The sequence below is a fragment of the Vicia villosa genome, unplaced genomic scaffold (assembly GCF_029867415.1).
Source record: "Vicia villosa cultivar HV-30 ecotype Madison, WI unplaced genomic scaffold, Vvil1.0 ctg.000045F_1_1_1, whole genome shotgun sequence".
NCBI classification, from domain to species: Eukaryota; Viridiplantae; Streptophyta; class Magnoliopsida; order Fabales; family Fabaceae; genus Vicia; species Vicia villosa.
Window position 1 is genome coordinate 318,292 of NW_026704977.1, and position 23,500 is coordinate 341,791.

Below are 23,500 nucleotides of genomic sequence, written 5' to 3' on the forward strand. Positions count from 1 at the left end.
CTACCGTATCTATGTTTATCTAAGGCTATGTGAGAACTAGTTTGTTTGCGCGAAAAAGTAAAATATATGATTTCTTAACGATAAACATGAGAGTTCAAGACTATGATTCTTGTTCACGGGCTTAGCTCATATAAGTTGTGATATTGATTATAACGATACTTTTATCTTTTGTAAAAAATATCAAAATTGGTGAACTTTCGTCGATCCATTACCGAACTCTAAATTCGCAATCCCTTAGGGTTTGTTTGGTAAAAATAACGGTTGACTGATAAGCTAGTTGATAGCTTATAGCTTATGGCTGATGACTAATAGCTTATAGCTTGTAGCTGATGGTTGAGACTGATAGTTGATAAGCTAATTGAAGTGTTTGATAAAATTAGCTGCTCAACTACCTTATAAATATAAAATGACATAAAAGTTATTTAATACATAATTATTTTATTTTAAATTAAAATAAATTATAAAGGATAAATTATAAAGAATAAAAGTGAGTTTTTGTTAAAATAATAAGGATGAAAAATGAAGGAAAAATGTTAAGTTATAAACTAAAACGCTATTTGAAATAACATCTGAAAAATAAACTATAAGCTAGCAAAATAAGCTATAAACTCGTGATGACAAGACCGTTACCAAACAAGTCTAAATTGCCATTTGAGTTTATAAACTATAAGCCATAAGGTCAAAAACATATATTACCAAACAGACTCTTACTTTCCTAGCATGAATTGCAAATTTAAACATCCTTTATAAAATAAAACTAATTTCTCAATTAGTTTATAAATGTTTTCACAACCTAAAAATCAACCTTTGAATTTCTAAGTTGAATATCATTAATCCCCTTTGGGCATGTATCTTTGCATTCATTTTTTTTGTAGCGAACGAACATCTTTCTTTTTTTTTTAAAATAAAAATTACAAAATAAATACATTCTCATTACAATTAATATTTATGCAACAGACATGAGGTTTGTCGGTAGGACAGTCCTCGTGTCTCAAACTCGCAGAATAAAATTACTCATAATACATGGTTAATGAAAAGTCAACATAAACATATAAAACATACAAAGCATGCATTATAAAACCCAAAGGATAAAACTTAGGATGTAATGAATAACAATGATAATAAGAATGCACATCAGCAAGAATAAAAGAAAACTTGGTAACTTTTTTTTTTTTGATAGAAAGACCATTCATATATTAAGAAACGGCCAAATGAGCCAAAGATACAGAACACTCCTCATCATGAGGGATAAAACCAAGCCAAGACTGGGAACCAATCTGGCGACCTAAACCAACTAGTTTATGGGCATCAGCTACATTGTTTCTACCCACAAACATAACAGAAACAGAATGAAAACATTTAAAAAGAGTTTGGCAGTCAACAACTATGGGTTCCAAGATAGCTACACAACATACCCCATTGATACAATCTACAACCTCAAGGGCATCAGAAAGGAGCATTATGTTTTCCAATCCCGCATCCTTAGCTAAATTCAGGGCCCATCTAATGCCAAAACCTTCTGCCACATTCGGTGGAGCGACGCATGGGAGTCTATTGGTCGCAACCATCACCACCTCACCAAGAGGGTCTCTAATCACACATCCAAGGACCACAAAACCTTCTTCAAAGCAGCCCGCGTCGGTCTGTATAATCCAAGAATTGCCAAAAGAGCTTTCAACCTGCAGGGGCCGCAACACGGTAGCATCCAATCTCACACAAGCATTAAACTCCAAAACCTCTGAATTCACCTCCTGAGCTATCAAAGATGGATTTGGCACAGAGTTCCTGAAAACAAGAGCATTTCTTGCCTGCCAGACTTTCCATAAACCAAAGCAAATAACCTGCTCCAAATTTGGATCCTTCCTTCTGAAAACCTGCAACAACCAATCTCCAACATCCCCAATCTCCGGTACTCTCACCCCCAATGGGCCAGCAAAAAACATTCGCTTGACAAAATCACAATGAATAAAAAGATGGGAAGAGTTTTCAGGGCTGCAACCACACAAAGGACAGGAAGAATCAATATTAATACCTTTCTTGCAAATATTGCTCCGGGTAGGAAGGATATCTTTCACAAGCCTCCATAAAAATTCCTTGATCTTATTAGGGACAGAAGTCTTCCACAGCGGTTTCCACAACGAGTCCAACACACTGACAGAGGCACTGGGCGAATTTTTGCGCCTAGAGGAGCAGAGTTGATGGTAGGCTGTTTTTACAGAGAATTCCCCATCTTTCTCAGCATTCCAAATCAGCGTATCCTCACCCAATTCAGCCGATAGAGGGATTCCAATAACATGGGCTGCCTCGACATCTCCAATCACCTCCTTAACTTTATCCAAATCCCAACAACCCACCTCTTTGTCGATCAGAGAGCTAACCAAAGAAACACTAGACGAGGCAAGAGGACGAATTATAGGTTTGAAACCAGCCAGCGACGGTATCCAATTGTCTTCCCATATACGAACTTTCTCACCATCCCCAATTCTCCATCTAGATCCTTTCATCACAAAATCCTTAGCACTAAGGATACTCCGCCACGCATAACTTGGACTAAATCCCAATCCCGCTTCAGCCACATTACAGTTAGGATAATAACGCCCCTTGAAGAATCTCTCCATTAGAGTGCCATCTCCTTTAAGGAGTCTCCAGAATTGTTTGCCAAGCAAACTGACATTAAAATCGCGTATGCCTCTGAATCCCATACCTCCATCACCTTTTGCTATGGCCAATTTTTCCCACCTCATCCAATGGATTTTCTTCTCCCCGTTTTTCGCTCCCCACCAAAAACTGGCCAACATAGATTCAATCTCCGCGCAAACACAATCGGGAAGTTTGTAGCAACTCATTATATATGTTGGAATTGCTTGAGCTACCGCCTTTATGAGAACCTCTTTGCCCGCCTTGGATAAGAATCCCTCTTTCCATCCCTTTAATTTTTTCCAGACTCTGTCCACGACCAATGAAAAAACTGCTTTCTTTGACCTACCAAACACGATAGGCAGCCCCAAATACTTTATATGACTGGAAACAGATTTGAATCCCAGAAAACTAGTGATAGCTTCCTTCGCGACATTTCCCATATTACCGCTAAAAGAAACCTCCGACTTCTCAACATTTACCAGCTGGCCCGAAGCTCTCTGATACTTTTGCAGAATACTAAGAACTCTGATTGCTTCAGCTTCATTTGCCCTAGAAAATAACAGACTATCATCCGCGAAAAAGAGGTGAGAAATAGTAGGAGCATTCCTTGCGACTTTGATCCCATGAATATCTTTTGATAACGCAGCCTTCCTGAACAAACCTGAAAGAATATCTGCACACAAAATAAAAAGATAAGGTGACAGCGGGTCTCCTTGACGGAGACCCCTTTGCGGACAGAACCTTCTACTAGGATTGCCATTGAGGAGAATTTGGTAACTTGCATAAAATAAACCAATGGAAATATAGAGTAGTTCTAGTGCAAACAAAAACCGTTAGAACTAACCAATGAAAATCAACAGCATCGTGGAACTAAAAGTGAGAATCATGGGGTGTGGGCCCTTGACGTGTTAGGTGTGCTTTCACCTATGAATTTCTCCCAGTCCCAACTCCCACGACCACTACCTTCTTTTCTTCACCCCGTCAACCACTACATCTTCCAACTTCTTAATTCTTCTCCCAAACTCACCATCACCACCATTCCACAAATTGTCAAAACTCAATAATCCTATGGCTTTCCACCACATCTTTAATTGACGATAATATTAACTTTAGTGTAGCAGTCATGGAAGAGGTCAATGGTAGCAAATTTTACTACCTACACAAACTTGCTTGTTAATTCCTCTAATAACAATATTATAACATCTCTCAGCTTCATCATTTCACCGAAATGCTGAAGAATAGTTCTCTCCCTTTTCTCTTCCTCATGATCACACTATCTTGTTACGCAAAAGCATCATCAACATACGATGTAACCGAATTCGGAGCCAAACCAGATGGAATAACCGATTCCACAAAGGCATTCCTAACCGCATGGGCTAATGCATGCGCCTCGCCATATCCCGCTTTAATCTACGTGCCTCAAGGGAAATTCTTACTTGGAAATGTAACATTCAGTGGAACATGTACCAATAAAGCTATTTCTATAACCATTGATGGTGCTTTGGTGGCTTCATCTGATTACTATGTTACCGGTAAAGCTGAAACGTGGTTGAAGTTTCAGTCCGTCGACGGTGTTTCGATCAATGGCGGTGTGCTTGATGGCCAAGGGACTGCCTTGTGGAATTGTAAAAACTCAGCCCAAAGTAATTGCCCAACCGGATCCATGGTAATGTCACATTTCATGCACATGAATTAATACCTACATGATTATTTTCCACAATCAAGTTAAGAATGATGGTTCATTTTTTTTGGTGTGCTGTGGTTTTCAGACGTTGAAATTCAGCAGCTCCAAGAACGTTATGATCAGTGGGTTGACATCAATGAATAGTCAACAGTTCCACATAGGATTCGTCGGATGCCAAAATGTAAAAGTCCAAGGTATAAAAATCAATGCAGCCGGAAACAGCCCAAACACTGACGGCATCCATGTCCAAATGTCGTCCGACATCACCATCTTCAACTCCAAAATTCAGACCGGAGACGACTGTATCTCCATCGGTCCCGGCACCACTAATGTGTGGATTGAGAACATAGCATGCGGACCTGGTCATGGAATAAGGTACTTTTGATTATCACTATTATTTATTTAAAATATGTATTTGTTTTCACCACTGGTATCTGTTTCACTGGATCGTCTAATCTGGTTCAGGGTGTGTTCTGGCATCGAATTATTATTTTTATTACTATTATAATGATGACATTAATGATTTGTTGGATATTATATTTTGCAGCATTGGAAGCTTAGGATGGGAATTAAATGAACCAGGTGTTCAAAATGTAACAGTTAAAACAGTTAGATTTACTGATACTCAGAATGGTGTTAGAATAAAGTCTTGGGGTAGACCTAGCAATGGAATTGTTAGGAATGTTCTTTATCAAGATGTACTTATGGTAAATGTGCAAAATCCAATTGTAATTGACCAGAATTACTGCCCCTACTACATAGGCTGCCCTGGTCAGGTTGGTTTCATTTTAAGCTTATAGGCTCACATTATACATTTTCAAATACAAGAAATTGGCAATTCATATTTAGCATGAAAATAAACTGATAATAATGTCTTTTTTCTTGTTGAAATGATTATATCAGGCTTCTGGAATTAAAATCAGTGATGTAACATACCAAGACATTTATGGAACATCAGCAACAAAGGTAGCTGTGAAATTTGATTGTAGTTCAATGTATCCATGTAGTGGGATAAAGTTGAAGGATGTAAAACTTACTTACAATAATCAAGTAGCTGTAGCATCGTGTAAGAATATAATGCTGGTGGAGCTGCGTTAGGTTCAATTCAACCTGAGAGTTGCTTATAGACAACTAACTTTTTTTAAGCAAATATTGTTAATGGGATCTCTGTCTAACTTATATTATTGTGATCATAACAAATGTATACGGAAGTATTGGTTGTTTTTGTTCTTACATGAGACGGTAACATTTTCATTCCTCCTTTTAAGCTAAATGTTTTGTTTTTTGTTATGTAATTTTACTTTAACAATCACACGTGAATAAGAGTATACATTAAATATTTCTTACTAACTTAGATGTATCTAATCTTTCCTTTGGTACATAAGTTAGTCACCTATCTTGGAACAGTCTATTTCAGCAATCATGGTGTAAATGTCAATTGTTTTTGTTTACAAATTTTAATGTTTACAATTTTATGTTTACAAAATTTCTGCTATGATTCTAGTTCCCGGGTGATTTTAGATATACATATCCGGATAAACCTCATATTAATTAAAAAACACAAGTGTGCACTTACGAATGTACATAATCACTATTTTTTTCATAAAAAAATAAATAAATAGGATTTATTTGGATATGCATCTCCAAAATGTGTCGTGATGGCAAGATAAGATTTTTAAGGTCCAAAATGATTCAAGACTTGTATAAATAGGGTGTCTCTCATCCCATATTTCTACAAATCACACCACAATCAAATAATGAATGCATATCTTCATCTTGCATTTGTGTATTTCAATTGCGAGAAGTCGCCACTTCAATTTAGGGTCATCGAGATCACACCTTTCACTGATTTAATATCAAAACTAAATACTCTCCTACGATATCGAGAAAATCAAAGAGTTGTCAAGCTCGTTCACCCTCGTTTGACAGCAAAAGGAAGATACAATTCACCAACTTTGAACTGAAGACGGGTGGAGATTTAGAGATTATGTGGAGTACTTTTCGCCGTTATCCAACAAATGTCCGATTGAAATGGATGCGAAGATTGCAAGATCCGTCGTAGATATTATTAATATGTCACAACGTCCTGAACTACCCGTTCATAACGATATGTAATGTTAACTTTATGTAAACGACTATTTATGCAATGTTTAGTGTTTTAATTTAATGTCAAGTTGTTGTAGTTTTTAGATCTTGCTCATACTGTCATTATTTCTTTTTTGATGTATCAGTGCCATTTTAGGGTATACATCTCCAAAATATACCAAATACACGTTTGGAGATGCAACTCCGAACTAAAATTAAGTATAATAGAGGTGGCTCACTCGTCTGCGTTCAGTTTTATGGAAAATAAGTGCGTTTGGATATCGTCTCCGAATTCTAGAGACATTTTTGAATTTTCACAAAGGGTTTGTGAAAATGTATAGAGCTGGAAAAAGAAGTTCTTAAGTAAATGACATGAGACCCAATTTATGTACCAAATAGCCCAATTAGCACATATGAACAGTCCCTCCATGCATATCAAATTTCCTCGTCGGAAAATCTCTGTTCCTTTTCACTCCTGAGTCTAACATAGAATACAATTATTCATGTGATTATAAATACATTACTTGTATAGTCACATGACAAACATTTTATAAGGAGCACAAAACTCACAACCACGTTACCAAACATTAGCTAATTTTAGTATAGAGAGAGATGTTTCACCATTTATCACCATTGCAAACATTCATCATCACGGTGATGATCCATTATTTATACACACGGTATAGTTATTATCACAAACTGGTACATAAACTTCATCACGAGTCTCATCAAACTAGTAATATTATTAACATCACATTCAACTAGATCTGCAACTCAAGCAGACAAACAAACCAACATTTGATTGACGAAGCATCCCATAAACACAAACAATGCTTTATTGGCCGGACAGCGGTATACATCTCAAATAACCCATTTTCACTGTTGAGGCTGCAAGTTAGAATTTCATAAGTTTCAAAAGTGGCAAAGACAATAGGCAGAAACCAATCACAGTTAAATCAAAACCAATCATGGCATATGTGCGGATGTTGATTATAATGTTACCAGAAAAAGTTTCTTGAAAACATCAACAATTTCATTTGGACTAGCCCTTGTCTGCGTATAAGCATCAATCTTATTAAGCTCCTGCCAGGGAAACAATTGTTCACAACTAATCAAATATATCGGAATTAATGGTAAGGTCTTTTGTCGAAAGCAAGAGGGCCACATTCAGTGGATCATTTCTGTTACTAGTTACTACTTGCTGAACAGAAAAGGTTTTACTTTTACTCAAGTTTGGATTGATGATCATGATTTGCAATCAATTCATATATAAGAATACAATTATAAAAAGCTTCGATTTTAGAGAGAACTACTTCCACTGTACCTCAATCCATGCTGCAAGTTTAGGCCTTCCCTCTGTTATATCATACTTGAACACCTCAGAAAAGACTATCTGGAATCTTTCAACAAAAGGAATATAGGCAATATCCACCTAATAATCATCACAAGAACTAACTTATATGAGGGTAAAAATTTAGTTGTGGATGATCTTAGTTATCCGATTCATGTACTATTACACTTAGTTCATGACTACTTTGATACTTTGCTTCCAATTCATCAGATCGAAGTTCGCAGTGACTTCTTGCGTGCGAATAAGTAATAAGCTTAAAATGCAACCGACTTAAAAGAGAAAAAAAATTCAAGGCTCGTGACTTCAACTTACCCAACTGAATTGTCCTAGAAAGAATGGCCCATCATCGAATTTAGCAAGAGCATTCTCCAAGTGATCAAGGGCAGGACCTGATACAAATTACCAATTTTGAAAGTTCATTTCATGCATACATAAATAACACTCCTATCTAACAGTTTATAAACTTGAAAATCTTACTGGCTTCTTTTATAGCATCGCCTTTCAGTGAAGAGTACACGTCTTTGGTGAACGTACCGACATGAGAAATCAACTGCTCGCCAAACTCTTTCTTTGCAGGATCCTGAAAAACAAAATTTTAAAACTGCATCCACTAAAATAATAGATTTATTTTGGGGTCGGAAAGAGTGCTAAATTCTTACACTTGGAACTAGAGATGTTCCTTCAAAGTTGACATCTATGTAATTGACCAAATCAAGACTTTCTCCCAAGACCTTTCCATTATGCTCCAACGACGGAACCTATAACACAAGAAGGAAACTAAATGATCAATTTTGGTGATTAGTATCGAGTAATTTATTACTCTACATCAGCAAAGTTAAAGAGTAAACACCTTGTTTTCTGGATAAACTTTCTCCTTATACCAAGCAGGCCTATTCTGAAGATCAATAGCAACCAATTTGATCTTGTCTTGAAGTCCCTGCATTGGTTATCAATAATGAAATAAAAATTAACTATTAATAAAAATTAACTTTAAAAAAACTATGCAACAACAACAATTCAGCCTTATCTCACTAAGTGGGGTCAGCTACATGTATCAACATCCGTCATAATGTTTTATGTTTTATCTACGATCATGCTTCTTCTCTCCAAATCCGTAATTTTTAGATCTTTCTTAATAACTTCTCTTGTAGTTTTTCTAGGTCTTCCTCTACCTCTAGCTCTTTGACTCCATTCTATCTCATTTACTCTCCTTATCATAGAATCTACATCTCTTCTCTCTACATGCTCCAACCACCTAAGACAATTTTCCACAATCTTTTCTACTATAGGTGCTACCCCAACACTCTCTCTAATTTTCTCATTTTTAATTTTATCATGACCACTCTTATCACACATCCAACGCAACACCCCTCGTCTCTCGTCTCTCTAAAGTGACTTTATTTTTGTATTGATTCTTAATGTGTAATATTCTATCCCGTACAATATTGCAGATCTTACCGCAGTCATATAAAATTTGGCTTCGTGTTTATTAATAGAAACTAAGACCTAAGGTGTTCATTAGGTTGAAACAATCCAATAAAACTTGAGAAACAAATTGTACAATTAAGTTGATTAGAATTAGAATATAAAAGAATAAAGAGAGAGGATGAAGACAAACCTTATAATTTCTAGCGATCCATGGACGTTGTGCGTAGGGACAAGTATAACTGACGTACAACCTAAAAAGAAGATTCAAAATATTGATATAAAAAACTTGTTATTTACATGAAAATCGGAAGGAAGAAAAAAACAGAAGCAGAAGAAGAACCTGGTGTCTCCGTTAAAAATGGGAGGAGGATCGGAGCTGGAAGTTAACGGAGGAGTACGAATTTCTTTGACACTGTTAAATTAGGAAGAGGATAAAAAAAGTAAGCGACGAGGGAGGGATCGTGTGAATGTAAATGAGAGAAGAAATTGAAGAAGTATCCTACTCAATTGCTGCCATTGTTACCCTTGTTCAGGAGCTTTAGCTTACTAATGAGGTTTTGTTTATATGGAGAGTCGTTTCGTTAACCTTGTTTCGAATTGCGACTAGATTCAAGCGAGATTGTTTGCATTTATTTATAAGGTACCCCACCAATGCAATGAACAAGAATTATATAGCAATTACAAATTAGGTGCATCCATTTTACATGCAGCACTCACCATGGAGTACCTATGCTAATTTGACAAATTTTAAGGGTTTTTAATTTTTTTTTTAAAGTTACTCCCTCTTCTCATAATAAGTGTCTCATTTGCATTTTTTTTATGTCTCAAAATAAATATCTCTTTAGAATATCAATGTAACATTTATTATTTTTTTACACTACTATACCCCTATATATTTACTTTCACGTTTTTCAACAACTACATTGCTTATAATAAATAAGGGTACTTTAATAAATGATATTAATTTTATCATTAGAATCAATACATCTAATCATTTTCTTAGAACCGTGCAAAGCTCAAATAAGACACTTATTATAAGACGGAGAGAGTACATATTACTCACTTCTTTTATGGTTCTTTCTCTCTCCATCTATAACCCTCTCTGATCCCTCCTTATTACATGAAATTTGAGTATTTGAGGTAGTTAAAAGTAGTTAGAAGATTAGTTATAGTGGTTAGAATATGTAACTAACTTGTACATTACAGTTTATATGAGTCAAACACTTGTTAGGAGTGAATTAATGGTAAATTCATGTGTTAATATAAGTGATTTCTTCTCTAAACTAATGCAAATTGTGATAGATCCATAGGTTTTTAGTGAGAATTGAACTGAAAAGGTTCAGTTCATGTGTAAAGCAAATCGAATCACTTGTGGGTACTATTGATGCAAGTTTAGAGCTGAATTGGAGCTTTAGGAAAACATGAAGAGGAAAGGAAGCTGGAGGTCTCAAAGGCAAAGCAAAAAGATGAAGTTTGACAAGGGCGCGCCGCGGGAGTTCTAGCCAGCGCCGCGCCAAAGTTTCTGTTTGTGATCGCGCCGCGCGCATCCGTCGCCGCGGCCTCGGCGTTACAAGCCCAAAACTTATAAATAAAAGCCCTAGCTTCCAAGTGAAAAGAGAGATCTTTTGTGAGCGAAATTAGGAGAGCATTCTGAGTTTGCAGTCAAGAACAACAATTGAAGGCCAATTCTTTACCAATCGAAGACATTCCATTGATGAAGATGAATCCCTCCATTAATTCTTGTGTGTTCTTCATGTCTATGGAGAGCTAAATTCCTCTTGTTGAGTTTAAGGTAGTAGTTAACCTATGAATATACAATACCATTGATTCTTTCCTATGAACAATTGTTTGAATTTTATTATCAATAAGAAACCTTGCTTTTAATTTACATCATTGTTGAATCCTTGATCGAAAGAGAGGATTTTTACTTTTGCCCTAGGTTACTATATTGATTCAATTGCAATTTGCAGAGATGGAATTGTGATTGGGTTTTCATAATTATCATTCCTAATTACTATTATCGTTATTGATATTTGGAGAGATCGAATCTCATACCGGTAAAAGTTATCTAATTTGGTTTGCAGACATGGGATCATATTTGAGGATAAGTGAAGATAATAGTTCAAATGATTGTTCAATTGTGAATTAATCCATAAGTTGTATAGGAATAGGTTGATGAACCCTAAAAGCTCAACATATTTCCTTAATCGTTAACAAATTCTCATTATTTGCATTCTTATTATTATTTAGATTTGACAATATTAGAATCATAAAACAAATCCAATTACTTTTTCTCACTCAAAATAAACAACTATAGAACGGCAGTGATATTTACTAATCCCTGTGGATACGATATATTACCGAAAATATTTACCCACAAATACTTTCAACAACACTCATGCAATGTAAATTCAGTGAATCATAATGTCCAACAAGAATATCTTGCTCATTCTCTCAACCATTCGTTATCCCTCTCAATAAACAAATGTTCATCTTTAATATGGTATCATACGTCTAAGAAGGACCTAAATTCCGCTCCATAAACATCTTCAACACTACATTAATCATCACCATTGTTGAAGATTCAAGCTTCAAAGAAACTATGTAGAATCGTTCAAGCTTTAAAGAAGTTGTTTTCAATTTGTTCTTAGCTAAGTTATATCCACGATTGAGTTTCAGAGAAACGTCAATGGCGGATCTTGAACAATCACCAACAAACATTCATCTTGGAGTGCAATCATCGCCTCATGCAGTGCAAACTTCTCAAGTCACTACACCTCAACTTTTGTTCTCGAGAGCTAAGAACAGGTTCACACCAAAGCTATCCATCAAGTTGTAGGATAACAACTTTTTGTTATGGAATCAACATGTAGAAGGTGCTCTACTCTCAAACAATCTCCTCAAAATAGTTGTCAATCCTCAAATTCCACCAATATTCAAAACTACATGATAAGGTAGACAAACACTTCAACTCTCAGATGAAACTTCAAGTTCACCAACTAAGGTCAGAGTTGAAGACGAGTAAGAAAGATAGCAGATCTATTTATGAGTATGTTATTCACATTCGTGTTATTTTCGATTCGCTTCTTACTATAGGCAATTCAATCTCTAAGAGAGATCAATTGGTGTTATTTTCCAATGGTCACTTGAGGAGTATAGTTCGTTTATCATGATGATATACAACAAGGAGGAGCCAACGAATATCTATGATGTGAAGACACTCTTGTTAGACGATAAGGTGGGTCTAGAGGGGGGTGAATAGACCACCGTTTTCAAATTTTACCAAATTTTTGTGTTTAAAACTTTATTGCCCCGGAAACAAAAAATCGTCTAAAACAGCCTTAGTTATTGGAAGCCGGATATGCATGAACCAGTGGACAATCGATGAAATTGAATATTGCAATTTGAAGAAATTATCAATTATTAAAGTTGCACACTAGTGGTTATTACTCACAATATGCTGTTTGTTAGAAATGGTGGCAAATGTTGTGTTTGGTATTTTGTCAAACACTTGGTGAGCAGTATGTCACCAACTTTCAAATCTTCACAAAGCATAAATTTTGCCACACACAAAAGCTTAAGAAAAATGCGATAACGAAAGAGAACACGGCGTTTGTTTAGGCAGTTCCCCTTGTCGTCCTCACGTAGGGTACGTTTGCCCCTAATTCCAAATGGAATTAGGATAAATTGTATTGAATGCAAATTGTTAACAAGAGAAGAAGTTACCAATCACCAACTATAATTATGTAGTAAAATTGAAATTAAACTCTTCTCTTCTCTTGATTCAAGTAGAACCAAGTGATTGTCGACGATCTTGATGAATCTCGACCCCGATCCTTCCTTATTCTCCGGTTATTGCTAGCTTGTTGAGCGAATCACGGATCCCTCAAACCCTTAAGCACGACTGAATAATTGTGAAGCGAAGCAATCGTCAAAAACCCCCAAATCACACTTGATATTGGAGGACAAAATCCTAAGGTTTTATTCAAGAAAAACCCACGAACTCTCAACTCGAACAAGAACCGAATCTACCGTCGAACGTTATCAACTCACGTTCCTCACCTTGATTGATAAAGATTGTTATGTGTGATTATCAATCGATGAGTGAAAGGTTGAAGATGATGAGAGCTTTGTGTTAATTTTCACTTTTCTTGTTATGGTTCATATAACCACAATGAATAATATATATATACCAAGAGCAACAACATCAAAAGAAACAACAGAAAATCTGATATTTGTAGCGACAGGTCGACCTGAAGAATTTAGAGGGTCGACCTGAGCAAACCCGTGGCTCCAGCAGATTGCAAAAATCAGGTTCATGCGTCGACCTACAATATCTGTGCGTCGACCTATCACCTTTATGAGTCGACCAAAGGGTCGACCTGTGCAAACTCGTGATTTTCTCAACTGTCCATGTGTCGACCTAAACAGGTCCATGCATCGACGCATGCTGTCCTAACAAGCGTTCCATGAGGCGTCGACCTGAGTTTCTAGTAGGTCGACCTGAAGACCTCAAAATGCCAAAAACTAAGTTTTTCACCATGTGAGTCGACTCATAACTTGCGTAGGTCGACCTATGAACTTTAAATCTCCAACTTTGAGAATCTTGAAGCTTCCTACTTTGCATGGTTAACTTGAGACATATCCAGGTTTGAATAACAAGTTTTGACATCACTTAAAACACACTTTGCACTTACAACTCTCATATGTCCAAGAAGCTCGGTTTGACAAATACAAATAAGAACTTGTTATTCCGTGAGCGACTGCAAATGTAGCTCAAGGAATTTTTAACCACATTCTGCTAAAAATGCAAACCCTAATACGCGATAGAGGACCTGAAAGACATAATTATACCACAGGTAGCCGACCTACCTGTCAATTGTGCAAGAAATAATGTCTATTTTGAATTTCATTCGAACAAGTGTTTTATTAAATCTCAAGCATCTAATATGGTGCTCCTTGATGGATTCCTAAATGAAAGTGGCTTCTTGAAGGAGTTTCTTGAGTCACAACGTCACATAGCTTAAGTCCAATTGTTAATAATGCTATACTTTCTAATATGTAAACTATATGCCAGTCTCAAAATAAAAGTGTAAGCACAAGTTCTACTGATGTATGGCATGCTAGGTTGGAACACGCCAATCCTAGACTTATCCATATCATTTTTCAGTTGTGTAATATTCTTGTCAGAAATAAAAGCTTGAATGAGTTTTTAGTTCATGTTGTCTTGGCATGTCACATACTCCCTCCCTCTCAAAATATAAGAGAAAAAAAATAAAAAACACACTTATTAATAAAAGTATAAACATAATCATTTAATTTGTGGGTTTAATGAAATAAAGTGCTTAGAAAGATGTAAAAACAAATCTGATTGGTTGTTAGTTATAGAAAAGATGAGAGATAATGTAAATCAAATGCACTTTGCATCTAATTTTATCTTGAAAATATGAAAGATAATTTTTCCCTTATATTTTGGGACAAGAAAAATGCATTTTTTCTCTTATACTTTGGGATGGAGGGAGTAAGTTGTATGCTCTTTTGTCATATGCTAAATATACCAAATTATTTGAGCTTGTTCACACTGATCTATACGGACCAACACTCTCACCAAATTATTCTATATATACTTTGCTTTATTTGCTTAAACAAAAGAGTGATGCTCTCTCAGCCTTCAAACTCTTTCAAAACTATATTAACGCATAATTTCAGGTCAAAATCAAATCAGTTCAGTCTGATTTTGGTTGAGAATTTTGGCTTTTTACTAAGTTTCTTAATGAGCAAGGTATTACACATAGGCTAACATGTCCACACTCTTCACATCAGAATGACATGGTTGAAAGGAAGCACAGACAAATCGTGGAAATGAGGCTCACCTTGCTAACACATGCTTTCATGCCAACTACATATTGGGATCATAGCTTCACAACTGCAATCTACTTGATGAACTGGTTACCTACAAGTGCATTTCTTGGCTCTATATAACCATTCTCTATAGTGTATCACAAGCAACATGACTATATGTCACTAAAGATATTTGACTGTGCTTGCTACTCTCACTTGATACCATACAGCTAACACGAGTTGCAGTTTAGGAGCTCTAAATGTGTCTACCTTGGGGTGTCCCTTGCACACAAAGACCTTAAGTGCATAAATATGGAAGGCCAAATTTTTATCTCTAAAGATGTTGTTTTCAATGAAAACAATTCCCCTTTCAAGAATAATTCAAGATTGGTGGTCATTCTCAAGAGCCACAAGGCTAACAAGTACATAAATCTCTCATACATATAATCCCTTCTCAAACCATAATGTTTCTAAGGCGAGTCTCACACAGTTGTCCTATAGGCCAAAATGTATCGCACAATGTGAAAGTTCCAACAAGCCCAAGGCCTTCAGTTGATACAACTAGTCCTTAGACCATCTTCAATGGTAGTTTCTTCTATTGAGTTCTCCACTTGTACCATTAATTTAATAATTAAATATTTAAAAAATTTGCCATGTCATAATAGAGTTGCATTGCAATGCAACAACTAAAAGATTGTAGTACCCAATCAAATCAAAGTATGAGGTAAAGTTGTGGGACCCATATCAAATTTTTATTAAAGGTAAAATTAAATAAATTCTTTTAATACCATTGGAGATGCTCTTATACTTCTTTACCTACTACACCTCTTCAACACACTAATGCACAACAAATTGAAGTATTATCCAATGAACCAACTTCTATGAACTTACATGTAGAGCGGTCAAATAAGCCCAATTTTTCAAAGCCCCAATTTTTTAGCCCCACTAAAGCCCTACTTTATTAAGCCCTTTGTTAATGAGAAATTTTTTAGGCCCCAAAATTTTAGGCCCCTTAATTAATGTGTTATTTTTGGGCCCTATTGAGGAGCCTTATTTTGTTTCAAAAATTTCATTTCTAGTTCCAATATAGATTATTACTCTTGTAATCCTGCATTTATTTTGCTATGTGTTCTTTATTTATTCTCATTTGTTCAGTTTGATAGTATGGTTGCATTTATTTTACAAAATATGCAATTCAGTCTTCTGAAGTTGTAAAAAATCAGTCGATTTATTTCTTTAAATTTACAAAATATAAATTTCGTTCTTTAATTTAAAAGTATTGATTAGTTTAGTCCATCTATCTAAATAGTTTTAAAATAAACACCTATCAAAACAAAAAAGATATATATATATATTTTAACTTAAGTAATTTTTTGATGAGAATTTGTGGTGCCACCCCTCAATTTATATTGCATACTCACGAAAAATCTGATACTACAAATGAAAAATTTGATAGTGTATTTTACAAAGTTTGAAAAGAATTTTGGCCGGTTTTTTAAAAAATAAATTTAACATACCGGATTTAACTATCGAATTTTTTAAACAAGTGTTGTAATTTTTTGAATTTTTTTTAAATTAAATGCAGTTTTAGAAATTTCAAAATTTTATGAATATATTTTGAATCCAATTTAAGCCAATTTGTGAATTTAGGTCCTACACATATATGCAAATTAAATAAGTTTGATGTTTTATTTTTTACTATAAATATCACCACCCGTAAATTAAATATACAATTCATATAGTCTATAGTTGTTAATTTATATAATTAATTTATATTAGTACAATACGAAAAACTTATTACAAAAATGCAATGGTTGAATGTTGTACCAACTGTTCGTATCTATTTATGACAACCAATAAATATCAGATGAACTATTCCCACATACTTGAATTTGTATAAATTTAATATAAAATGTTTTTATATAATTAATCTATTAATAATAACTGCATGTTTGTACTAAAAATAATTATTATTTTATGATCTTTAACAAAATTTGATTTTTATCATACACACTTTAGGATAATACAAATTTGTTTTACAAGTTGCGACAACGGCCACTTTAGGATAATCTATTAGTTTTTTCTAAATAGTTGTTTTTTTAGTTTTAGAATTTCTTTAGTGCAATTTTTTAATTTTTTTTTAAAAAAAAAATTTAAAAACTTTTTATTTATTTATAATTTTTAATATATTTATTTTGTTTAAAAGTTATTATTTTTTGAATTTTTTATTATTTTTAAATTAAAATTTTAATTTTATTTGATTTGGGGCATAATGGCCCTCTTTTAAATTTTGGGGTCTTTTAAGTTTGGGCCCTATGTGTTTAAGGGCCTATTATTTTTGAATTTTTTTAGACCCCATTATTATGGGGTTGGGGCTCAAATTAATTGGCCCCATAAATTGACACCTCTACCTACATGTACCAAACAATTTTGATCAATAATCAAGAACTAAACCTTGGTCAATTGGTCCAATGCATGATAGCTCACATGTGTCTGATACTGACCTATCAAAATTGCACATGATTTGTGGGTGTAGCAAAATTAAAAAGATTTGGGCTTTAGACTCATAAAATTATTTTAAAATTTATATTAAATTATTTCAAAATATATAAATAAAAAATCATTATTAAATAAGTTAATTTAATCTCTAAAAAATTAAATAATAAAATATACACTAGATTTTATTTTATTATTTAAATTCAAATAAAAACAATTACATGTCAGCAACGTGAATGCCACCTCAGCTCTGTTAATTGACACATCAGCGTTGTAAGTGACAACTCTGCTTTTTTGGAACGGACCTTGTGAAAAAGGTTAATGTTGCAGACATTAGTTAACATAAAGGACTAACTTGCAGTGAAAAAAACATAAAAGACTGATTTGTTATAATTAAATAATTTAAAGGACCCTGTAGGTAATTTAGCCTATTTTTTTAGAGTCTGATTCGTATGGTTTGACTCAATAAACAAATGACTTAATACTCTCGCGGTCGGTTTAATGATCAGTTAAATTTTTAAAACATTATATTCATACACAAAGGGTCTCATAACTGGAATTACTATTCCTGTCATCTTTTTCTAGTCATAGTAAGACACAATAGATCCATTTGCTATCAACATCGTTACTAAATTTACATTCATAAACAAAAAGTATTAACACAAATGTTACATACATATAACATAATCAAGACGTGCATCATACATTTATTATTAATTTTAAATAAAAAGCTTACACAATACATTACACGCCTGTACTTAAACATTACAAATTCACCCCACCTGCAACTCCAAACCATTATTATAAATTTGTAGTGAAAAACTATTTCGAGCATTCCACATAATGTCACAAACATTTGCATCTGTTGTTACTTTTGTCCCTGCACAATTAACAAAGTTAATTAACAAGAAGGCACAAAAGATATAGCTTGAAAATGAAACCAAACACAGAAAATTGTTATCCATTTTTTTTATATAGTACCAAGAAGATCCTCTTGATAAAGCCAACGAATTCTTGTGGATTAGCAAGTTTTGTCTGCTTATAAGCATCATTTTTGTTCAGCTCCTGCAAAAAAGATGATTCATAATAAATAACTTTAGCATCAAAATTTAATAGATAGAATAATTTGATTAAAGGGTATTATTCCATGTACCTCAATCCATGCTGCAAATTTAGGCCTTCCATCTGTGATATCATGCTTAAACAATTCCGAGAAAACAATTTGGAACCTTTCAATGAATGGAATATACACAATATCCACCTATATTATATAATTAATCATGTCATGGTTTTTTTATAGTGTATCAAATGTCACTAGCAAATGTATCTTATTTTTTCAAAGGAGCATAAGTTTTCAACTTACCAAACTAAATTCACCAAGGAAGAATGGCCCATCAAATTTGCCAAGAGCATTCTCCAAATAGTCAAATGAAGCACCTGACTCAGTAACCAATTTTTACAACTTTACAAGCCATATTTTACAATATTTCTTATTACTATATTTCATTCAATTAAAAGCACAATCTCTTACTTGTTTGTGTCACAGGATCACCCTTGAATGAACCATACACATCTTTGGTAAAAGTATCAACATACTTTATTAACTCCTCTCCAAATTCCTTCTTGGTTGAATCCTACATAATAAAATCTTCTTAATTAACACTAATTATCTCCACTAGTTGATGTTAAAATAAGTCAGAATATATAATGACATTGCTTTTGATCTTACATTAGGCACTAGTGATGGTCCTTCAAAATTTGCCTCAACATATTTGATCAAGTCAATACTTTCACCGATAACCTTGCCATCGTGTTCGAGAGAGGGCACCTACAATATAATTAAGGAAAAATATATAAATTTTTTTTTTGAAATTGTTGATTTATAAGTATCAACAATTTTTTTTTTACATTAATATATATAAATACAGCTATGCTATTTGTACACTGCCGTACTACACCTACACCGTATGTACGGACGGCACTATTCACCGTCCGTACAGTCCGTACATGAATAGTAACTTTTTTTTTTTTAAATTTTTTTAAAAAAAAATTTTTTAATAATTTTTTTTTACGTTTTTAAAAAAAATATTTGATAATACCTGCAGATTTACCTACATTTGACATTACCTGCGGATTTACCTAAATTCGTAGGTAAATTCGCAAATAAATCCGCATGTATTGTCAAATTCGTAGTTAAATCCGCAAGTAAATCTGCAGGTACTGTCAAATCCGTAGATAAATCCGCAGGTATTGTCAAATCCGTAGGTAAATCCGCAATTAAATTCGCAAGTATTGTCAAATCCGGAGGTAAATCCGCAGGTATTGTCAAATACTTTTTAAAAAAGACATAAAAAAAATTAAATTTTTTTTTAAAAAAAAAATATTAATTTAATATTTTACTATTCATGTACGGACGGTGAATAGTACTGTCCGTACATGAATAGTACGTCCGTACGGTACGGACATACGTCCGTACCGTATGGACATACGGTGTAGTGTAACAAATTGGTGTAGGAATAGCATTTTTGATATAAATAAATAAAGGATGTTGTCAATTGAACTTAGACCGACAATTGACACATATTTTATTCAACTGGCATGTATCAGTTGAAAAAGCGTATAACATATGATCATCAATTAATCAATCAAGTGAAACAAATAGTTATGCTAGTTGATTAGATATTGTTAATATTTCTTTAAGATTACATCACCTTATTTTCTGGGTGGACTTTCTCTTTGTACCAAGCAGGCTTGTTCTGAAGATCAAGAGGAACCAATTTGATCTTGTCTTGTAGTCCCTTTTGTTCAAGAAATAAATAAACCAAACTCTCAACAATAGTTGCCTAATAATAGCAATGAAATAAATGACCATAATAAGAATCAAAATTTAATAACCTTATGGTTCCTAGTGATCCATACACGTTGTGCAAATGGGCATGTATAGCTCATGTATAACCTAATAAAATAGAAAAAAGTTAGTATAATATATGAGCATATATATGCAAATTAACCTGAAATCAAGTTCATTAAAATAAAAGTGAGAGAATGAATTAACCTGGTAGTTCCATCGAAAAGCGGTGGTGGTTCCGAAGTTGGAGAAAGAGTTGGAGGACGAATTTCTTGCACACCTCTAGATTATACAAAATATGGATTTAGATGATAAACAGAAACAAGATTTGTGAACAAGGAATATTAGAAAACAAAACATTCTTACATAGTTGCCATGTTGATCTAATGAATAATGATATAGTAATGATATGATATGTAATGTTTGAAGCCATTGTTCTGTTTTTATATCAGATTATTAGTTAGTGCAATACAACTTTTTGGTCTTTGATATTAATTAATTAACTAATATTAGTTAATTAATCAACTAATATTGGTTTTTATATATATATATATATATATATATATATATATATATATATATATATATATATATATATATATATATATATATATATATATATATATATATATATATATATATATATATATAGAGGAGGGATCAAATTATACCCTAAGAGTTACACCACGAGTTACACTCGTTCAATAACTACATTTCGAATTAATATTTTTTAAATTCAACCGTTGGATTGAAACATAATATCATATAGATCATACCTATAAAGTTTGAGCTTAATCTATAATGATTTGTTATACGATCAAGATATCCAAAGATTAACGTCAAAATGAGCTTTCATATAACGTTAATTTTGATGTAATTCAATGACATAGTAAATCATTATAGATTAAGCTCAAACTTTATAGGTATGATCTATATGATATTATGTTTTAATCCAACGGTTGAATTTAAAAAATATTAATTCCAAATGTAGTTATTGAATTAGTGTAACTCGTGGTGTAACTCTTCGGGTGTAATTTGATCCCTCCTCATATATATATATATATATATATATATATATATATATATATATATATATATATATATATATATATGGGGACGACTCAAGTGAGAACATTTGGTTATTATGAGAAATGAGAACAATGAATCACGACCATTAAATTTTGATTTTGTTGATTTTAATGGACTGGATTGGTTTCTCTTTCTATGATCCTTAATATTTATTTTAAATCAACATAGAAAAGGAAACCAATCCAGTTCATTAAAATCAACAAAATCAAAATTTAATGGTCGTAATTCATTGTTCTCATTTCTCATAATAACCAAGTGTTCTCACTTGAGTCGTCCCCATATATATATATATATATATATATATATATATATATATATATATATATATATATATATATATATATTTACATTCTTTATCTTACAAATCAATTTTGTGGTAATAAGTTAATTTTATAAGAATAAGTTAAATTAAACTTTAATTATAATATAGTATTATAATTTATGGATTAGAACATGGACTATCCACCATTTATATTGATACACCAAGTCAAATATAATGTTGAACATGAAGGGGTGTAAGATCACACGTCCCACTTAGAGAGAGATAAAGTTTGAAAAGATTATATATTGAGGAGCATCTCTCATCTTGTAAACTACTTTTATATGGATGAGTTACATCAAAATCTAATTTTAATATTTGATCTTACCGGTTGATCAAAACTAAAAAGTGGGCTAACGTCTGTGAGCACAATGTTGATGATGAAGATGAGGGGGTGTACCTGCAAGGCACTCTGACGATCGAGTAAGTAAGAGCACGTATACATTTTAGTGTTTTAGGGTTTGGAAAAATGTGTTACCGTGCTCTCTCAAATGAGAGGGTTTATATATTGCCTCCAGCGCTTGGCCATTGGTCCACGTATTGGGCTGGATCGAGCATTTAGGTCCAAAACGCGTGACTGCCAGAATTTCCGGAGTATATTTAGGAATCTTGGGAGGCTGCCCAAAACTATTCGCTGAGCGGGCATATAGGTACTTTTGGGTGGCAAAGGTGTCTGGTCGAGCAGAGGTCTGCTTGTCCCTGACAGAGGAGCAATGATGTCTTGCTACTGGCACGTATATGGTTCAGAACGGGGGCAGCAATGATATGTTGTACTCGGACCATTTGGAGGAGTGTCATTGACAGTGGGGCATAAGGAAAGGGGCTTCCTTTTCCCTAAGGTGATTGGGCCAAGGATATTGGGTCGTCCTGGGAGCAGATGTGGATTGAGCCATTCCTAGTCATTGGCCTAGTCCAAAACAATATTATTTTTTCTTAAAAATTGTTTTTTAGCAATTAATTTCAAGTATTGAAACTTGAAACATCTATATATACTTATACTTGTCAAAAAGTAAAAGAGTGTGGTATTCCTACGCGGGTAAAGGATAACCAAAGGCCTTAGTAATTGATATTGGTGTATGGCTTGCTCACGGTGGTGAGTGACCCTATTAGGTGGTATTTTGGCAATGAAGATAGCAGACTCATGTGAGGTGAAAAGCTATGTGTTTATCCGTAGTTGTGAGTAGGGGTGGCAAAACGGGCCCGACCCGCGGGGAAAGCCCATTTTACCCGCACTTTTTCGCGGGGCGGGGGGAGTTTTTAGGCCTGCTCCCTTTAGTGTGCCCGCCCCGTCCCGCCCCGTTTTTTTGCGGGCATGAGCTTTTTCTCACAATTTTACTATTTTTAGGCCTAAAAGGTTCAATACCCGCGGGCTTTTACCGCCCCGTCCTCACTTTTTTGCGGGACGGGGCAAGATTTTAGACCCGCACTCTCTAATATGCCCGCCCCGCCCCGCACCGTTTTTTCGCGGGCTTTTGCGGGGCGGACTTAAACGGGGCGGGCATGCCCGTTTGCCACCCCTAGTTGTGAGTATGTTATGATCTGTCTTTTATCCTCGAGGGATAAGGTCTTTATAAAAGCTATCAGACCTAAAGTTTAGGAAACCTCGTGAGGTGGTAACCGCTCCCGCTTAAGTGAGGGGAACTTGTTACACCCTAAAATTTGCCCTTTTATTTTTAACCCTAATTGGGTTTGATCCATACTTATTTACATATCTCAATA

At 34.1% G+C, this 23,500-nt stretch overlaps 3 protein-coding genes and 1 pseudogene across 3 annotated transcripts; 1 reads left to right on the top strand and 3 right to left on the bottom strand.

The window, feature by feature from the left end:
• Positions 1–1,196: 1,196 nt before the first annotated feature.
• On the bottom strand, positions 1,197–3,725 carry LOC131622856 (uncharacterized). Its single transcript, XM_058893877.1, has 2 exons — positions 3,604–3,725; positions 1,197–3,417 (listed from the first exon to the last, which is right to left on the bottom strand). Exons 1-2 carry the CDS (start codon positions 3,723–3,725, stop codon positions 1,197–1,199), a joined length of 2,343 nt encoding a protein of 780 aa, XP_058749860.1.
• Positions 3,593–5,550, top strand: LOC131622886 (polygalacturonase-like; annotated as a pseudogene).
• A 1,436-nt stretch (positions 5,551–6,986) lies between these two features.
• On the bottom strand, positions 6,987–9,847 carry LOC131622887 (glutathione S-transferase L3-like). The gene is made up of 10 exons (XM_058893904.1): positions 9,692–9,847; positions 9,529–9,600; positions 9,379–9,439; positions 8,611–8,697; positions 8,420–8,518; positions 8,238–8,340; positions 8,073–8,149; positions 7,734–7,841; positions 7,412–7,492; positions 6,987–7,297 (listed from the first exon to the last, which is right to left on the bottom strand). Exons 1-10 carry the CDS (start codon positions 9,703–9,705, stop codon positions 7,286–7,288), a joined length of 714 nt encoding a protein of 237 aa, XP_058749887.1. The 5' UTR covers positions 9,706–9,847; the 3' UTR covers positions 6,987–7,285.
• An 8,292-nt stretch (positions 9,848–18,139) lies between these two features.
• On the bottom strand, positions 18,140–20,783 carry LOC131622888 (glutathione S-transferase L3-like). The gene is made up of 10 exons (XM_058893905.1): positions 20,740–20,783; positions 20,581–20,655; positions 20,421–20,481; positions 20,237–20,323; positions 19,255–19,353; positions 19,057–19,159; positions 18,889–18,962; positions 18,679–18,786; positions 18,507–18,590; positions 18,140–18,405 (listed from the first exon to the last, which is right to left on the bottom strand). Exons 1-10 carry the CDS (start codon positions 20,748–20,750, stop codon positions 18,394–18,396), a joined length of 714 nt encoding a protein of 237 aa, XP_058749888.1. The 5' UTR covers positions 20,751–20,783; the 3' UTR covers positions 18,140–18,393.
• Between the last annotated feature and the right edge of the window lie 2,717 nt (positions 20,784–23,500).